The 19279-nt window shown below is 46.1% G+C and overlaps 1 protein-coding gene across 1 annotated transcript; it reads right to left on the bottom strand.

Annotated features, from left to right (window-relative positions):
- Positions 1-776: 776 nt before the first annotated feature.
- On the bottom strand, positions 777-19265 carry L3HYPDH (trans-L-3-hydroxyproline dehydratase). Its single transcript, XM_040411382.1, has 5 exons — positions 18611-19265; positions 8101-8270; positions 7815-7937; positions 4827-4964; positions 777-1579 (listed from the first exon to the last, which is right to left on the bottom strand). Exons 1-5 carry the CDS (start codon positions 19092-19094, stop codon positions 1454-1456), a joined length of 1041 nt encoding a protein of 346 aa, XP_040267316.1. The 5' UTR covers positions 19095-19265; the 3' UTR covers positions 777-1453.
- Between the last annotated feature and the right edge of the window lie 14 nt (positions 19266-19279).

Genomic DNA, 19279 nt, shown 5'->3' with positions numbered 1-19279 from the left:
GCACTTCCGTATGCATTCCGTTTTTTTGCGGACCCATAGACTTTAATGGAGCCACGGAACGTGATTTGCGGCCAAATATAGGACATGTTCTATGTTAAAACGGAACGGAAAAATGGAAACGGAATGCATACGGAGTACATTCCGTTTTTTTTGCGGACCCATTGAAATCAATGGTTCCGTATACGGACCGTATACGGACCGCAAAAAACGGCCAGTAAACGGGAAAAAAAAACGGCCGTGTGAAAGAGGCCTAAGGGTACTTTCACACTAGCGTTTTTCTTTTCCGGCGCTGAGTTCCGTCCTAGGGGCTCAAATCCGGAAAAGAACTGATCAGTTTTATCCTAATGCATTCTGAATGGAGAGTAATTCGTTCAGGATGCATCAGGATGTCTTCCGTTCAGTCTTTTTGACTGATCAGGTTTTTCAGAAAACCGTAGCATGTTGTATTTTTACCTCCGGCCAAAAGTCCTGAACACTTTGACTGAACGACGGATCCGGTCTTTTTCCCATTGACTTGCATTAACGCCGGATCCGGCGCTGTGTGTTCAGTCAAACCGGATCCGGCTTTTGCATGTTAAACCCGAAAAATGTGAAAAAAAAGTTAAAGTCCATAAATGGCGGATCCGTTTTTTCCAATGCATTTTTTTATTGTGATCAAAATCCTGATCAGGATTCAAATGTAATCCGTTTTCACACGTTTTTCCGGATCCGGCGGGCAGTTCCGGTGTCGGAATTGAACGCCGGATTAAAACAACGCTAGTGTGAAAGTAGCCTAACTAACATAAAAAAAAAATAAAAAAAAATAAGGATCAGATCTGGGCAAATAAAAACAGGAACCAGAGATAAAAAGTCTAGGTAGACTGGATGCCTATAATGCTACCCGACCCCACTTGTGTCAGTAAATATACAGTTCCCATATGTATTGCACCCATTTGAATAAACATTAAAGCAATATTCCAGTGAAACATTTATGGCATATCTACGTCTAGGACCCCTCACCCATCATCCTATGGCCCCTATTCTGAGCATACACTCTCCCCAATAGAAGTCAGTGGATGGATGTGATTGAAATCTATGGTATTTGTGAGCTCTCCTGACATGTCTGTTTTTAGTAAATATTTGTATTCACATGCTGGAGCGTCTTTTCTTGGAAATGGTGTGCCGTCCCTCTGTTACTCCTACCAGAAATGTTTGACTGAATTGACAGCTGGAAGTCACCATTCCCTGTTACCACTGTGAAGGGTGGGACGTCAGTGCACACTGTCCAATCAGTGCTGACCGTGTGGGACACACCACAACAACGCCCAGCTGTCAATTTATTCCTACATTTCCAGATAGAATAACAGAGGAATGGAAGTATTTTGCGAAAACAGACAAGTCAGGAGGTTGTACCCTGAAAGGACATCTCTAGGACTCTAGTCTAGTCTAGTGACAGGAGATGCCTTGCAGATGATTATTTCAGTAGAAATCCGTCCTTCAGAGGGTCATCGCTCTCCAGAGTAAAGCTTGCTGTGCCGGTGTAGTGAGCCTGACCGGACACCTCCACAATCACCGCTCTGTGGTCACCACAAACCGTCTCCTGGAGAGGACAGAAATGAATCAGCGACGGGCAATGTGCTGTAATCACGTCCTATTATAACGGGTTATGACGCTGATCAGAAACCATCACAGTTATCAGTCTAAACCTACGGAAGGGAGCTGCACCACTGCCATGTCTGTAAAAATGTACAGGAATGACCTCCATAATGGGGGGGTGACTGCTTCCCTCTTCATCACTGGTAACAATAGGTCCATTAGCACAATATTATCATCACAGACGGCATCATGGATCTCTAGTCTTAGGCCTCTTTCACACGGGCGTTGCGGTAAAAGGTGCGGGTGCGTTGCGGGAACACGCGCAATTTTCCCACGCGAGTGCAAAACATTGTAATGCGTTTTGCACTCGCATGAGAAAAATCGCGCATGTTTGGTACCCAAACCCGAACTTCTTCACAGAAGTTCGGAAAAATAATAATAATTTAACTCACCTTAATCCACTTGCTCGCGCAGCCCGGCATCTCCTTCTGTCTTCATCTTAGCTGTGTGGAGGAACAGGACCTGTGGTGACGTCACTCCGGTCATCACATGATCCATCACATGTTCTTTTACCATGGTGATGGACCATGTGATGACTGGAGTGACGTCACCACAGGTCCAGTTCCTCCACACAGCTAAGATGAAGACAGAAGAGACGCCGGGCTGCACGAGCAAGTGGATTAAGGTGAGTTAAATTATTATTTATTTATTTTTTAACCCCTCCAGCGCTATTTTACTATGCATTCTGTATTCAGAATGCTATTATTTTCCCTTATAACCATGGTCTATAGGGAAATAATAATGATCGGGTCTCCATCCCGATCGTCTCCTAGCAACCGTGCGTGAAAAATCGCACCGCATCCGCACTTGCTTGCGAATGCTTGCGATTTTCACGCAACCCCATTCACTTCTATGGGGCCTGCGTTGTGTGAAAAAAGCAGAATATAGAGCATGCTGCGATTTTCACGCATCGCACAAGTGATGCGTGAAAATCACCGCTCATGTGAACATCCCCATAGAAATGAATGGGTCGGTATTCAGTGCGGGTGCAATGCGTTCAACTCACGCATCGCATCCGCGAGGAATACTCGCCCGTGTGAAAGGGGCCTTAGAGTAAGTTCACACTTGCGTTAAACAGATCCTGCAGAGAACAGCCTGCCGGAGTTCACCAGATACAGCAAAGCAGGATACAGACGTTCACTGCCGGATCTGGCCACTTTCCAACTAAATGCTGGCTTTCGGCTTGTCCGTCCGAAAACCAGAACTTATGCTGGAAGGCGACCGGATCCCATTATATTCAATGGGGTCCAGCGGTGAATGGCAGTATCCGGCTCGTCCAGATCCGGTGAACTCCGGCAGATTGTTCTCTGCCGGAACAGCCTGTTGGATCTGTTTAACGCAAGTGTGAACCTACCCTCACAGAGAACCACAGGGCTTGCCTTCCATGTTGCCCTGAGGTGACCTCTTTCAAGCCCTTGAGGCGTTCGGTCAGCAGCCGTACCTTCTGGAGAAGGTCAGCAGTGTTAATGGAGAAGGATGGGACATGCTGAAATCCAACAAGTCCGATAATTATTCACCCTGCTGTATATACAGTTGCAAGAAAAAGTATGTGAACCCTTTGGAATGATATGGATTTCTGCACAAATTGGTCATAAAATGTGATCTGATCTTCATCTAAGTCACAACAATAGACAATCACAGTCTGCTTAAACTAATAACACACAAAGAATTAAATGTTACCATGTTTTTATTGAACACACCATGTAAACATTCACAGTGCAGGTGGAAAAAATATGTGAACCCCTAGACTAATGACATCTCCAAGAGCTAATTGGAGTGAGGTGTCAGCCAACTGGAGTCCAATCAATGAGATGAGATTGGAGGTGTTCATTACAGCTGCCCTGCCCTATAAAAAACACACACCAGTTCTGGGTTTGCCTTTCACAAGAAGCATTGCCTGATGTAAATGATGCCTCGCACAAAAGAGCTCTCAGAAGACCTACGATTAAGAATTGTTGACTTGCATAAAGCTGGAAAGGGTTATAAAAGTATCTCCAAAAGCCTTGCTGTTCATCAGTCCACGGTAAGACAAATTGTCTATAAATGGAGAAAGTTCAGCACTGCTGCTACTCTCCCTAGGAGTGGCCGTCCTGTAAAGATGACTGCAATAGCACAGCGCAGACTGCTCAATGAGGTGAAGAAGAATCCTAGAGTGTCAGCTAAAGACTTACAAAAGTCTCTGGCATATGCGAACATCCCTGTTAGCGAATCTACGATACGTAAAACACTAAACAAGAATGGATTTCATGGGAGGATACCACAGAGGAAGCCACTGCTGTCCAAAAAAAACATTGCTGCACGTTTACAGTTTGCACAAGAGCACCTGGATGTTCCACAGCAGTACTGGCACAATATTCTGTGGATAGATGAAACCAAAGTTGAGTTGTTTGGAAGAAACACACAACACTATGTGTGGAGAAAAAGAGGCACAGCACACCAACATCAAAACCTCATCCCAACTGTGAAGTATGGTGGGGGGGGGGGGGGCATCATGGTTTGGGGCTGCTTTGCTGCGTCAGGGCCTGGACGGATTGCTATCATCGAAGGAAAAATGAATTCCCAAGTTTATCCAGACATTTTGCAGGAGAACTTAAGGCCATCTGTCCACCAGCTGAAGCTCAACAGAAGATGGGTGTTGCAACAGGACAACGACCCAAAGCATAGAAGTAAATCAACAACAGAATGGCTTAAACAGAAGAAAATATGCCTTCTGGAGTGGCCCAGTCAGAGTCCTGACCTCAACCCGATTGAGATGCTGTGGCATGACCTCAAGAAAGCGATTCACACCAGACATCCCAAGAATATTGCTGAACTGAAACAGTTCTGTAAAGAGGAATGGTCAAGAATTACTCCTGACCGTTGTGCACGTCTGATCTGCAACTACAGGAAACGTTTGGTTGAAGTTATTGCTGCCAAAGGAGGTTCAACCAGTTATTAAATCCAAGGGTTCACATACTTTTTCCACCTGCACTGTGAATGTTTACATGGTGTGTTCAATAAAAACATGGTAACATTTAATTCTTTGTGTGTTATTAGTTTAAGCAGACTGTGATTGTCTATTGTTGTGACTTAGATGAAGATCAGATCACATTTTATGACCAATTTGTGCAGAAATCCATATAATTCCAAAGGGTTCACATACTTTTTCTTGCAACTGTAGTATGGGATGGTATACTGATTTATAAAGCTACCTTAATTGCTTTGCCAGTGAAGAAGGACCCTGTGGCGCCGCTCTTGAAGGTCCGGGTTTGCTCCAGTTGTATAAAGCCTTTGTGGTACTGCAGAGCAATACGAGCTGTGACTCCAGAACCGGTCGGACTGCGATCAACCTGATCATCGAGGAAACTAATGATTAATGGGTTAACACTGCTAAAAAGCAACCATTTATATACAGTAATTCACTGATGTATATTCTGTATCAGCCGCTGTTCTCATCTATGCTTTTTTTCTGGCTTTTTTAAGGCCAAAAATGAGAGCCCCAGATGTTATATGAAAGTCTACACTTGAGTTGCATGTTTTGTTTCAATGTTTTTTTTTCTTTAAATAGCAGTATGCTTTAGGTCTAAGGTTTTTTTGCCCAATTCCCTGGTGTTTTTTCCCCCCATGGGGAAGTGTCAAGTTTTTTTTTTTTTAAACCATGGCTTTTTCCATATTGCTCCACAGTTCAATTTTCCTGTAGCAAAATGCATGGCTTGCAAAAACACACCATAAAAACCATGTGCTAAGGCCTCTTTCACACTTGCGTTGTCCGGATCCGGCGTGTACTCCATTTGCCGGAATTACATGCCGGATCCGGAAAAACGCAAGTGAACTGAAAGCATTTGAAGACGGATCCGTCTTCAAAATGCGTTCAGTGTTACTATGGCAGCCAGGACGCTATTAAAGTCCTGGTTGCCATAGTAGTAGTGGGGAGCGGGGGAGCAGTATACTTACCGTCCGTGCGGCTCCCGGGGCGCTCCAGAATGACGTCAGAGCGCCCCATGCGCATGGATGACGTGATCCATGTGATCACGTCATCCATGAGCGTGGGGCGCCCTGACGTCACTCTGGAGCGCCCGGGGAGCCGCACGGACGGTAAGTACACTGCTCCCCCGCTCCCCACTACACTTTACCATGGCTGCCAGGACTTTAGCGTCCCGGCAGCCATGGTAACCATTCAGAAAAAGCTAAACGTCGGATCCGGCAATGCGCCGAAACAACGTTTAGCTTAAGGCCGGATCCGGATTAATGCCTTTCAATGGGCATTAATTCCGGATCCGGCCTTGCGGCAAGTGTTCAGGATTTTTGGCCGGAGCAAAAAGCGCAGCATGCTGCGGTATTTTCTCCGGCCAAAAAACGTTCCGGTCCGGAACTGAAGACATCCTGATGCATCCTGAACGGATTTCTCTCCATTCAGAAAGCATTAGGATAAAACTGATCAGGATTCTTCCGGCATAGAGCCCCGACGACGGAACTCTATGCCGGAAGACAAGAACGCAGGTGTGAAAGAGCCCTAAAACAGATTATTTATTTGAAAACAAAAACTAAAAACAGCAAAACAACTGCAGCACAAGCCTGGTGTTTTGTTCCGTTGTCCAGGATTAAGAAAACAGAGATGCTTTCTTCCAAAAAACAGTACTCAAGGGTTGCTTCTAAGGTTTTTCTAGTACTAAAGCTCACCCTTAGGCCTCTTTCACACGACCGTAGTGGCCCAGTGCTCCCGTGGCCGTACTGCGGGCCGCATATGGCGGTTCCGCAATACACGGGGCACCGGCCGTGTGCATTCTGCATCACGGATGCCGACCCATTCACTTGAATGGGTCTGCAAATCCGGAGAAGCGGTGCGGAACAGAACCCTATGGAAGCACTACAGAGTGCTTCCGTGGGGTTCCAATCCGTGCTCCCGTTCCTCAAAAAATAGAACTTGTTCTATTTTTTGGCAGAACGGACGGATCACGGACCCATTCAAGTGGAATGGGTCTGGATCCGTCCCGGCCGCCACACAGACGCTGCCCGTGCATTGGGGACCGCAAATTGCGGTCCCCAATGCACCGAACGGAACCAATACGTTCGTGTGAAAGAGGCCTTAGGGCTCATGCACACGAACGCGTGCCGGCCGTTCCACAAATTGCAATCCCCAATGCACGAGCACCATTCGTGCGGCAGCCGCAGACCCACTCAACCTGAATGAGTCAGTGATCCGTCCGCACTGCAAAAAAACAGAACATATTAAAAAATTTTGTGGTGCGGAGACACGAAGCGTTCTGTGGTTCTGCTTACGTGGGGTTCCGTGCCTCCGTTTCACACCACTTCTTCCGGATTGCGGACCCATTCAAGTGTCGGGCAACCGCCGTGTGCATGAGCCCTTATTGAAGTAAATAGAGCGGAGGTGTGATACCACACATAGCCCATTTACAGGGTTGGTGCAGATTTCGGATGCCTGCAGCCATGTCTACCCAATCCTGAACAATCCCTTTAAATAATCCACAGAATTTGCTATTCATGGCAAAACTACTGCAGATAATGTTGGGCTAAGGGGGAAGGGGGGGGGAATTATGCGACTTATGCCAGTTGTGACTGATTTCAATTTCAATCACGTGGTTTAGCTGCGGGCGACTCTCTTCACCCAACACATTTACAATCATTTACGCTGGAAGCTGGAGTACGTCCAGCTGCAAATCTACACAAGCTCATAGCTGGCATAGATTCACTTTTCTGGCCCATGGACTGCCAGAAGATGAGCCATATATACTAACGTCCATCAGTCACATCCATCAGCCTGAGTGCAGCTCAGTCCCATTCAAATTTCAATCACAGCCACTATACAACGTATGGCGCTCTGCTTGGTAAGCTGTGGTGTTGAGCGAATCGGGTTTGGATGTAAACTTTGTTAACAATATAGCCTCCGTCCTACTGTAAAACGTATGGGCTCCGCAGAGGTCTTTGTGAACTTGTGGCAAATATGGTGAGACTTGCTTCATTTTGAGTCTATGACACGACACTTATGCGTTTATTCGCATAAATTACAATGTGAAAATCCGAAGATGAACTCGGCTTTAATAAATTTGGAGCATCTTACATTGCGCTGCTGATTAGGACTGGTGTATAAATCCCACCAACGTTTCACGCATTGGATTTGCGCTGGGGGTGTGGTGTGTGGCGACTTCTGGAACACGTTAAGTAATTGACAGTAGTTGTACCTGGGAATCGGCAAACACGCAAATATTGGCGGTGGGTTCCTCACTGTATACATCCTTCCCGTCTGTTAGTATAGTGCCGTATAAGAACGCCAGGTCCTCACTGTCAGGATGGCTGATTTTAACCTGGAAGACAGTTCATGGTCCCAGTTAGGGTGGAAAGTAACGTACAGTAGGGTTACTGAAATTAATAGGAAAGTGAAGCATTAGTCTTATTAGTTCATAAGAGGGCACATAAATGGGCAGCAGCGGACAGGACGCGGCAGTTCTGGTGGGAGGTGTACGCTACCTGCGCCTTCACAGCATCTGATACGGCAGCGGCGGCATCTACAAGATCTCTCGTCTTTGAAGAGCAAACGTCCAGTCCAAAGCGCTCTGCGCTAACAAAGGCGTAGAAGGCGCCGCCATATGCAATGTCCACTACTACTGTGCCATAGCCGGGCACATCAACTGTGACATCTGGATACATAAAACACCAGGAGAGCACATACACAGATTACAATGATGCACGTGACGGCACACATACACATTCAGCGCTGGTCAGCGGGGAGATCTATTATGTACGGCGGGGAATAGGAAGGGTAACAGTAATGAGAGTACTTATTTAAAAAAAAAAAAAAAAAAAAAAGGGGGCTGTAAAAGAACTGTTTTATTATCTTTCTTGCTAGGTCTCGACATGGCATCCCCAGAGTCGCAGCAAAATCATTGAATTGCAGAGGCCCATCTTGACTGTTTTAATAACAATTCTGGAGCATCTATCCTTATAACTCTATGTTGTGTCATCCTTCTATTATTCCTGATAGAATTTATGAATGAATTGCCAGCAGTCTGCAATGAAGGTACCAGTTGGGGGGGGGGGGGGGTATCCCTGCGAAGTCTGACATCATGTAATCAGTCTGTTCGGACGGAGTAGCAAGCAAGGACTCATATGGACTTTGCCGCAAGCGGCTGCCTGTTTGGGGTACAATATAGCCCTGTATTATACCTAGGAGTATAGACTAACTACTCATCACACCATCTACCTGGATAGGCGGAACCAACTAACGCTACCTTTGCAGTATACGACCGCCTGATCACGTGCACAGGCTGAGTCACGTGGAATCACCGCCACGAGAATACCGCGAGACTACACGGGACGCCGGTAGTTAGCCTCGGCGGTGAAACAGAGGAGAACACAAACCACTAATCTACCTCTCGGCGGTAAGATCTGAATAGACAGCGCCAACCAGGACCGGCCCACTATCCGGTGGTAACGTATACGGTTCTTCTGTAACACTGTTCCAATTGAGATATGGACATATTCCCATGAGCGTTCATCTCACATGTGATGTACTAACAAGAGATACATTGCCTCCACGTGCAGTTTTCTATCTTTATATGGAACGTTAGTACACAGTACCTTCAGTACCGGGCAGTACACTACACAAGTCCTATAGTGCTGTCTAACCTAGGCTCTATCAGGCCATCACAAGAGCCAGAGACTTGATGCATCAGTTCTGTCCATTTACTGACGCACTTTTATATCCACGATCTACATACCACCCCCCATGCGATTTTTATGTTTTATGTTTATTATGTATTTTATGCTATTTTATTGTTTGTTAGGCTACTTTCACACCTGCGTTTGGAATTCCATTTGTGAGATCCGTTCAGGGCTCTCACAAACGGTTCCAAACGGATCAGTTTAGCCCCAATGCATTCTGAATGGATAAGGATCCGCTCAGAATGCATCAGTTTGGCTGCGCTTGGTCTCCGTTCCGCTTTTGAGGCGGACACCAAAACGCAGCACTGGGGTGTGGAGGCGGCTGGCACTGGTGGGTGCTGCTGGCACTGCGGGGGTGTGTGTGGCTGGAATTGGGGGGTCTGCTGGCACTGCGGGGGTGTTTGTGGCTGGAACTGTGCGGTGCTTCTGGCACTGTGGGGGTGTGTGTACTTGGAACTGTGGGGGCTGCTGGCATTGGGGGGGCTGAGGACACTGTGGGAAGGTTGTTTGGAACTGGGGGGGCTGATGTCACTATGGGGGGCTGCAGGCACTATGCGGGGCTGCTGTCTCTGGGGGTGATTATGGCACTTGGGGGTGATTATGGCTCCTGTCGTATTAATTTTTTTCAGCATTTTATTATTAGGGTCGTCCCATAAAAAAATAAAAAAATTCGAATTTCTAGAAAGTTCTGCGGTGGGCAAGCACCAATCTATATTTTAAAAAGTAAGTATTAAAAATAAAAAAAATTGTTGTTGATATATGAGGAAATAGTGCTGTTGCGTACAGATGTCATCAAAGAAGACAACCATAGATTGGAAAACCCCACCCAGAAGGCGCCAGTAAGTATAAAATCAACACTTGGAGTTTGTACTGTTTGATTTGTTGCATTAATCAGTATGTGCTCTTATTATAGATTTCGTCGTCATCATCATCAGCTGAGGGCTCGCCAGCTATGGCCAGCTCACCTGCCGGGGCTCGCTCACCAGTGCTGGAATCGTCAGCGTCCAGGGGATGTGGACCAAGCCCGGACCGGGGCTGTCAAGAAGTAAATAAATATATATATATATATATATATATATATATATATATAGTTTTTTTTTATTTAAATACATTCTGCTTAAAACATTTTTTTGTTTTTGTTTCAGCAATCTGCACCTAGAGCCGCCAGCGAGGATCCCCCAGTCGCCTCCAGAGTCCGCGGGAATGAGCGTGGCGGTCGTAGACGTGTAAGTCTTGAATTAAGTAGTTTTATTTTGCATTTTGTATTAGGATTTACATTTAATTTTGTATTTCCTTTTTTTCAGGGTTCCAGAGGCTCCTCCAGGGAAGATGAGGAGTTCGGGGTCCCTACCATAGATAACCTGCTCCTCATCCAACTGGCGGAGGCGCGTCCATCATTATTATGGGACCACTCCGACCGCCACCACGCTATCATCATCTGACATCTGTGCGGAAATTTTTGAGACCTGGGGGGATCTAAATGCGGCGGCTCAGGAGAAATATGGTAAGTAAAACAATATGTATTTTAATACATTAATATTGTTCTTTTCCTTACATCATGCTAATTTTTTTTTTTTTCTATAGTCAAACTGGTTACAACGCGTTGGCGATCTATACGGGACCGCTTCAGGAGGGATTTTAACAAGGAGGTTCAGGCCCCGAAGGAACCTCAGGGACCCCATACATCCATACGGCGGCCCTGGGGTTCCTACGAAAGGCAATGGCACCAAGAAGGTAAATATTTTTAACAACTGTAAGCGTTTGGCTGCCCTGTTTTGGCCAGCCCCCTATGGTATACGGTAGACATAGCATAGAACATGGATGTTTTATTTAAAGAACAATTCTTTACTTTCATTTTTTTTTTTCACCTACAGAAGTGCCTGCAGCACTCGGGAGCCTGAACAACCCCCTGAGGCGGAACAGGAACAGATCGCTAAGCGCCAGCCCTCCTGTCCCTCATGCATCGGCTCAGGATAATCCGGGTCCCCTACCGGATCCCTCCGCTCAACAGAGGCTCTTCGGTTTTCGCCAAAATTTGAGAGCCCTGGTGAGCGGGCAGAGATCCGCTAGGCCAAATCGAACTGATTATGCGAACCTTGTAGAGGTCATTTCCCGATGCTCTAGAACAGTGATGGCGAACCTATGGCATGGGTGCCAGGGGCGGCACTCAGAGCCCTCTATGTGGGCACCCGCACCCAGGAAAAACTCTATGGCATACCAATATGCTTAAATAAATAAAAAATGGGACTTATACCCATTTTTTATTATATAAATGTCCGTTGTTTTTGGATGAATTTATATGTATACTAACATTTGTTTTATGTCTTTCTAGTTTGCCGACTCACTGTGAATACTGATGTTTTCCATGATCCATTATTTCTTGGAACCGTATATAATTGATGATCCATGCCTTGGAGTTTTTAAGCTGTGGTTTTGTTAAATATGTATTTATTAAATCAGTAATAGATCACCATTATAATCATGTATGCACAGGTTTTAGTATTATTATCTGGTATAATTTAGATATTATGCACTGTATAATTATGCACTTATAATTGTGATTCATATATTTAGCACTTTAAATTAATTCTTATATTTATTTGTATTTTTGTCATAATCAAATTAATATATAATAATTGGCAATTGTGATATTTATGAATTGTCAACAATGATATATGCACTGTAAGGCAGCAATGTTGTCATTTTAATATTGTTGCTATACTTTATATTGCACTTGCACTTTTGTATTATATTATGGCAATTATTGCCTTGTGATTGAAAATGGATACTATCTGAGTTCTTTGTAATATAATAGGATCTAAGTTTTAAACTTCCCCAAATGCACTGAATAAATACATATGAACATTTCCAGTAATTGCAATTGCTGTGATTCATCTGCGTCACGTGTGCGCATGTCCGGCCGGTCTGTGCGTCTGCTTCGGCTGTTCCTCTCTTGTGTAGGTCTGGTGGTGGCGATGGCGATCAGCGTCATTGATGTGTGACCGCCCTCTCCTCCATCGGCCTCAGGGGAAGGGCGGAAGTTCCAGGACGTGGCGGACGCTGACTGGTCATGCGCCGTTGTAGTGACGTAGAGTCATGGAATATGTCTCGTGATTGAAATCAGAGGATTTGATAGGTGAGCGGCCGCTTTTTAAATCTTCCCTTTTTTCCCCCCGATTATCAACTCCTCCTGAGGAAGCAAATTGTACGCGAAACGCGCGTTGAGGAGCGCCTTCACCCTGCCAGCAGCCCCCGCTTTATTGGTATGTCTCACCTTCATTTCATGCACCTTTCGGTTTTTTGACCCATGTGGTTTGAGCCCTGGTAGTGCGGCCATTAGCTGTAAGGGAGGCACACCTGCAACTGAGATAGGTTCCCATATTGCATACCCCCATTTCTGACTATATACTAGGAAATTTTGTTCCATGATTACAGACTAAAGGGGGTATACTATTGAGCATTATTAAGATGGGTGTGGTGACAGGGTGATGTATGACTGTGTTTGTCCCTGCTAATTTATACCCATATTGTGTATAATATGTTATTTTTTTTTAATTGTGATATGAATAAAATTGATCTTTTTATTGGAAAATAGTGTGGTTGCACTCCATTTGTTGTGTATACCAATATGCTTTAGACTTTTCCTGCCATTCATCAGCACAGGACGCACTATGAACAGCACGGGCAGCGCACTAAATGTAGGCTATTAAGCTATTATATCTATATGATAAAGTACATGAAAGATATACTATATTGGTATTCAGGTTAAATTGCTGTGTTGGCACTTTGCGATAAATAAGTGGGTATTTGGTTGCAGTTTGGGCACTCGGTCTCTAAAAGGTTCTCCATCACTGCTCTAGAAGGTTTTGCCGAACATCAGAAGGAGTTTGGTGCTGACTTGATTCGCCGCTGAAAGGGGGCGGAGTCGGCGATTCAACGCAGCCCAAACTACCATTATGGGCTAAGCATGATCAGTTTGATGGACTCAATGACGCCCGAGCAGTTGCATGAGTTTAAGATCATGCTAGAGAACGGGTCATGGGAAATTATGCATGTTTATATTTATTTTATTTTTTTTCTGTTTAAAAAATAAAAAATGTATTATAGTTCACTGCACTGTGTCTGTGTTTTTATTGTCCTGTACAGTAACCTTGGCACTACAGCTGTGTTGAAATTAAAATTACCCTAGTCTCACTACTGTGCGTTTATTATAACACCCTTGGTAGTTTTTATTTCAAAACAGCATTAGTGCCAATGTTGTAAGAACCATTAACATGACCATCAATAATCAGCTATCTTTTGGCTCTTTATTGATCGTAGACCCTATGATTGGCAAATGCTTGTTCATTGTTCAATCTTCTGCCCTTTCATATGAGCCCTTGTGGGAGTCACGGGTCCATCAGCATCATCAGGAATTCATTAATAAATTGTCATTTTACAGTTTAATGATTTCCCGATGACGCTCTAATATAACTAGTGTGATTACCACAAGGGACATGTAAGGGACATACAGTTTTTAAAGGGGTATTCACATAGAAAATGGGGGGATTCCGCTTGAATATGCCCCTATTGTCGGATAGGTGTGGGTAACATTGGTAGGACCCGCACCTATATCGAGAACGGAGACAACAAATTTCCCGTGGTACGTCCACCACCAAGCGCTAATCCCCGCCTCTCCCATAAAAATGAATGGAGGGCAGCGGCGCAGTGCGCCCTCATCCACGTTCTTGGCTCCGTTCTCAATATATGTGAGGGTACCAGCGGTGGGACCCGCACCTATAAGATAACGTGGGCATATCCTAGCGGTATGCCCCCATTGTCTGAGATGAGAAAACCCCTTTAAGGCCTCTTGCACACGACTGTATGCCCCAGGAGACATACGGTCCGTGAGCGGGCCATATGTCCCGTAGTGGCATTGATCGTGCGCACGAGAGTACACAGCATCATAGTGTACAATGATTCTGTGCAAGTCGAGCTGCCCGCGGGGATATTGTCTTGCACTAATAGATCATATGAATGCGGGACAATAGCCCAGTGTGTGACACAACAACATGGTCAGCACGATCAATGACGATCAGGGACATATGGCCCGCTAACGAACACTATACATCTTTAAGTGCATGTAGTCGTGTACAAGAGTCCGAAAGGTGTGGTCCATGATCAAAGCCGGACCAACTTAGAATTTCAACAAGATAGCCCTGGAGAAATATAGGAGCATGACAACCCTGGGGATCTGAATACATGAAGATGGGGGAACCTAGAGATGCTACTCATTCCAAAACTGATCCGCTAAACGGATGCAAAAACGGAAACGAACGTGACAAACGGATCCGCTATACAGACGGATCCGTTTGAACGGATCCGTCTGAATGGCTTCAGTTTGTCTCCGTTTAGTCATTTTATTGACGGATCCGTTTCAAATGCGTTTCAAACTGATCCGTGAAACGCCAGTGTGAAAGTAGCCTTATAAGGGTCAATTGAGTCCTATTGGTGTTTATTAAATATTGCACTTTATATGCACTTGCTGTCCTGGGCTCCGTGATATTTGAGTGCCCCTCTATTATTTTATCTATATGCTATTTTCTTCTGGAACTGGGTGATCCTTGAGGAGTGCACCTACCCATAGGGATCTCCCAGGTGAGCCGCCATTTTTTCGTCTTTCTATGTAATCAGTGTTGCCTGTGTTAGACTGTGCAAGAACACCCCCCTCCCAACTGGTAACACCCATCTGGAACTGCACTGCAGACTGCTAGCAATTAATTCATTGCTTTTATACGGAATAATAAAGGGATAGCACAACGTAGAACCCCAACTTATCACATGGGGAATGCAAGTTACCAAAAAGACATGTCAGGAGAGGAGATAGCTCTTCTTTAAAAGGGTTTTCTAAGATTTCACAACTGATGACCTATCCTCAGGATTGGTCATCGGTATCTGATCAGTGGAGGTCCGAAACCAGGGACCTCCACTGATCAGCTTTTTGAGAAGGCCCTTGCGCTCCTGTGAGCGCCGCGGCCTTCCTTGTGCTCACCAAGCACAGCGCTGTACACTGTATAGCGGCTGTACTTGGTATCGCGCCCAGCCCCATTAACTTCTATATGCACTTACACCATGTGACCAATAAACGTGTCGTAACTGCCTAGGAAAAGCGTTGCTGCCTTCTCAAGAAGCTGATCTTCGGGGGTCCCGGGTGTCGGACCCCCACCTATCAGACACTTATGACTTAGGCCTCATGCACACGGCCGTTGTTTTGGTCCGCATCCGAGCCCCAGTTTTGGCGGCTCAGATGTGGACCCATTCACTTCAACGGGGCCGCAAAAGATGCAGACAGCACTCCGTGTGCTGTCCGCATCTGTTGCTCTGTTCCGTGGTCCGCAAAAAAAAAAATATAACCTGTCCTATTCTTGTCCACGCTTTGTGGACAAGAATAGGCAGTTATATTAAAGGCTGTCTGTGCTGTTCCGCAAATTGCGGAACGCACAGACGCCATCCGTGTTTTGCGGATCGCAAAACACACAAAGGTCGTGTGCATGTAGCCTTATCCAGAGGATAGGTCATCAGTATTTAAGTCACGGAAAACCCCTTTAAGTGCCCCAGAAGGACAAGAACATAAGGTGCTAAGGGCTCTGGAGTTAGTAAACCGAAGCTCTGACTCTGACAGCTCCTTCATAAATGGCCAATAATTTAGTAATGATACATTTCCTGTAATAAAATGGTAACATTAGGCTTTTTCTTACTATCATGTAAGTAAGCAGCTACTTAGATATTTATTGGAATACAATTTCTGAAGTTCCTACATTTTTCTAAATTCCAGTAAGTAAATATGTAATGCGCTAAGCATTTAATACCTGGAGACCTCTGTTATACACATAATTCTAAGAAATCTACATGTATGTGCTGGAAATGCAGAGAATCATGTGCAAGTCTAAATAGGAATAAAAGAAACATGTTAAAAGTGCAGCTGCTATATTCAGTGCTTGTCCGGGAATAAATAACTCTTCACAGGAGCCCGTAGCCTGCTCCGCTATGGAAAGATTGATACTTACCTGCTTCTCGCAGCTCCAGTTCTGCGCACTGGCTCCCATGTGTCCATCTTCTGGACCGCAGTGTGTTTACTTCCTCTCCGGCATGGGCATGATGATCTGCTCCGCTGCAGCCAATGACTGGATTCAGCAGTGACATGTCCAAAAGAGACATCATCACTGAATCCAGTCATTGGCTGCAGCGGAGCAGGTGATCATGCCCATGCCGGAGAGGAAGTAAACACACTGCGGTCCAGAAGATGGACACATGGGAGCCAGTGCGCAGAACTGGAGCTGCGAGAAGCAGGTAAGTATCAATCTTTCCATAGCGGAGCAGGCTACGGGCTCCTGTGAAGAGTTATTTATTCCCGGACAAGCACTGAATATAGCAGCTGCACTTTTAACATGTTTCTTTTATTCCTATTTAGACTTGCACATGATTCTCTGCATTTCCAGCACATACATGTAGATTTCTTACAATTATGTGTATAACAGAGGTCTCCAGGTATTAAATGCATAGCGCATTACATATTTACTTACTGGAATTTAGAAAAATGTAGGAACTTCAGAAATTGTATTCCAATGCCGGAGAGGAAGTAAACAAGACAAAGAGTGGGAAATGGACATACGGGAGCCGGCACACAGGACCAGAGCCGCGAGGAGTTGGAAAGTATGATTCTTTCCATAGAGGCAGGCCCCTGGGAAAAGCTACTGATTCCCGGACAACCCCTTTAATGCTGTCTTCCTGTTGATGACTGCAGGCATGACCAGTAGTGAACTTCGTGGTCATCACTACTGAGCAAGTGCAGCACAGTTTTAGGCATTGTAACTAAGGGCCTTGGAGCAGCATGAAGATACTTCGTATAAGAAACAGGTTAGAACACAGGAGAGATGAGAGCTGATTATCTATCACCACTAGAACGCCCTGCTTATCACCGATTATAGTATAACAGGGGAGAACTGATTATCACCACTAAAACAGCCTGCTTATCAATGACTATAGTATAAGAACAGGAGAGAGGATAACTGATTATCTATCACCTCTAGAACACCCTGCTTATCACTAGTATAAGGGACAGGAGAGAACATATGAGAGGTGAGAACTCATTATCAATCATCACTAGAATGCCCTGCGCATCACTGTTTATATTATAAGGACAGGAGAGGTGAGAACTGATTATCTATCACCATTACAACACCCTGCTTATCACTGGTTATAGTATAGGGACAAGAGAGGCGAGAACCGATGATCTCTCACCACTACAACACCCTGCTTATCACTGGTTATAGTATAAGGACAGGAGAGAACACAGGAGAGGGGATAACTGATTATCTATCACCACTAGAACACCCTGCTTATCACTAGTATAAGGTACAGGAGAGAACATAGGAGAGGTGAGAACTGATTATCTCTCACCACTACAACACCCTGCTTATCACTGTGCTAGATAAATAAGGGCCTTGGAGCAGAATAAAGATACATACTATAAAGGGACAAGGGAAAACACAGGAGAGGTGAGAACTGATTATCTATCACCACTGGAACACCCTGCTTATCACTGACTATAGTATAAGGGCTTTGCGGTCCACAAATTGCGGATCCGCAAAACATGGATATCGGCCATGTGCATTCCGTGGAACAGAACGTCCGGTCCATAATAGAACAGTCCTATCCTTGTCTGTAATGTGGACAAGAATAGGACATTTTCTACATTTTTGCGGATGCAACGAAACGGACAAATGGATGTGGACAGCACAAGGTGTGCAGTTCCGATCTTTTGCGCCCCATTGAAGTGAATGGGTCCACATCTGACCTGCAAAGAATGAGGATCGGATGTAGACAAAAAAATCAGTTGCTATCTGGAGCGCTACGGGATGCAGCCGGGCGCTATCTGGAGCGCTACGGGATGCAGCCGGGCGCTATCTGGAGCGCTACGGGATGCAGCCGGGCGCTATCTGGAGCGCTACGGGATGCAGCCGGGCGCTATCTGGAGCGCTACGGGATGCAGCCAGGCGCTATCTGGAGCGCTACGGGATGCAGCCGGGCGCTATCTGGAGCGCTACGGGATGCAGCCGGGCGCTATGTGGAGCACTACGGGATGCAGCCGGGCGCTATCTGGAGCGCTACGGGATGCAGCCGGGCGCTATCTGGAGCGCTACGGGATGCAGCCGGGCGCTATGTGGAGCACTACGGGATGCAGCCGGGCGCTATGTGGAGCACTACGGGATGCAGTCGGGTGCTATACGGTCCATGCTCAGGTACTATACAAAATGAATGCGGCACACATCATTACCTGTGCACAGGGTGAAGGCAGGAACACTGTGAAACCGCACTCTGCCGCTGCGGCCCCCGCTGTAGGACACATAGGCCCGCACCAGGCCGCAGGGGCAGTGCATGTTGACCTGGGTCTCCGGCCCCTGCAGATCCACCAGCCCGTAGTCCAGGGCGAAGCGTCCCAGGGCGATGACCGCATGGCCGCACATGGTGCTGTAGCCGGCATTGTGCATGAAGAGGACTCCCAGCTGCGCCTCCGCCTCCTCACTGGGCACCAGCAGCGCCCCGTACATGTCCTGGTGGCCGCGGGGCTCCAGCATCAGCACCCTGCGCACCCAGTCCATGTTCTCCCGCACCCAGCGCCGCTTCTCCAGCAGTGTGCTCCCGCTCGGCACCGGGGCCCCGCTCAGCACTATCCGCAGGGGCTCCCCGCCCGTGTGCATGTCCACCACGGACAGCACCGGGCCGTCATTAGGGGGTAAGCGGAGCTTCAGAGCCGACATGACAGGAGTGGAGTGGAGCCTCAACTGTGGGCAACGTTCCTACGCCTACTCAGGCGGCGGCCATGTTTGCTGTGGGCAAATTGGTATATAAACAGTGCCATAGACATTCGTGACTTTATTACATCATACAATATAATCTACCTATAATTTAACTGAATAAGTGCGCATTTACCATAGCAACAGGT

This window comes from Bufo bufo, chromosome 11, assembly GCF_905171765.1.
Source record: "Bufo bufo chromosome 11, aBufBuf1.1, whole genome shotgun sequence".
Classification (NCBI taxonomy): Eukaryota; Metazoa; Chordata; class Amphibia; order Anura; family Bufonidae; genus Bufo; species Bufo bufo.
This window is presented reverse-complemented; position numbering and strand designations above follow the sequence as displayed.

What these genes read in the sequence shown, in the direction of transcription:
- L3HYPDH (XM_040411382.1), bottom strand. Translation starts at nt 19,094, where the DNA reads ATGTCGGCTCTGAAGCTCCGCTTACCCCCTAATGACGGCCCGGTGCTG. An exon ending in CAGATGCTGTGAAGGCGCAG is followed by an intron (nt 7,938 to 8,100) that starts GTAGCGTACACC and finishes ACTGTCTTCCAG; the next exon opens with GTTAAAATCAGCCATCCTGA. An exon ending in TCACTGGCAAAGCAATTAAG is followed by an intron (nt 1,580 to 4,826) that starts GTAGCTTTATAA and finishes TGTCCTCTCCAG; the next exon opens with GAGACGGTTTGTGGTGACCA.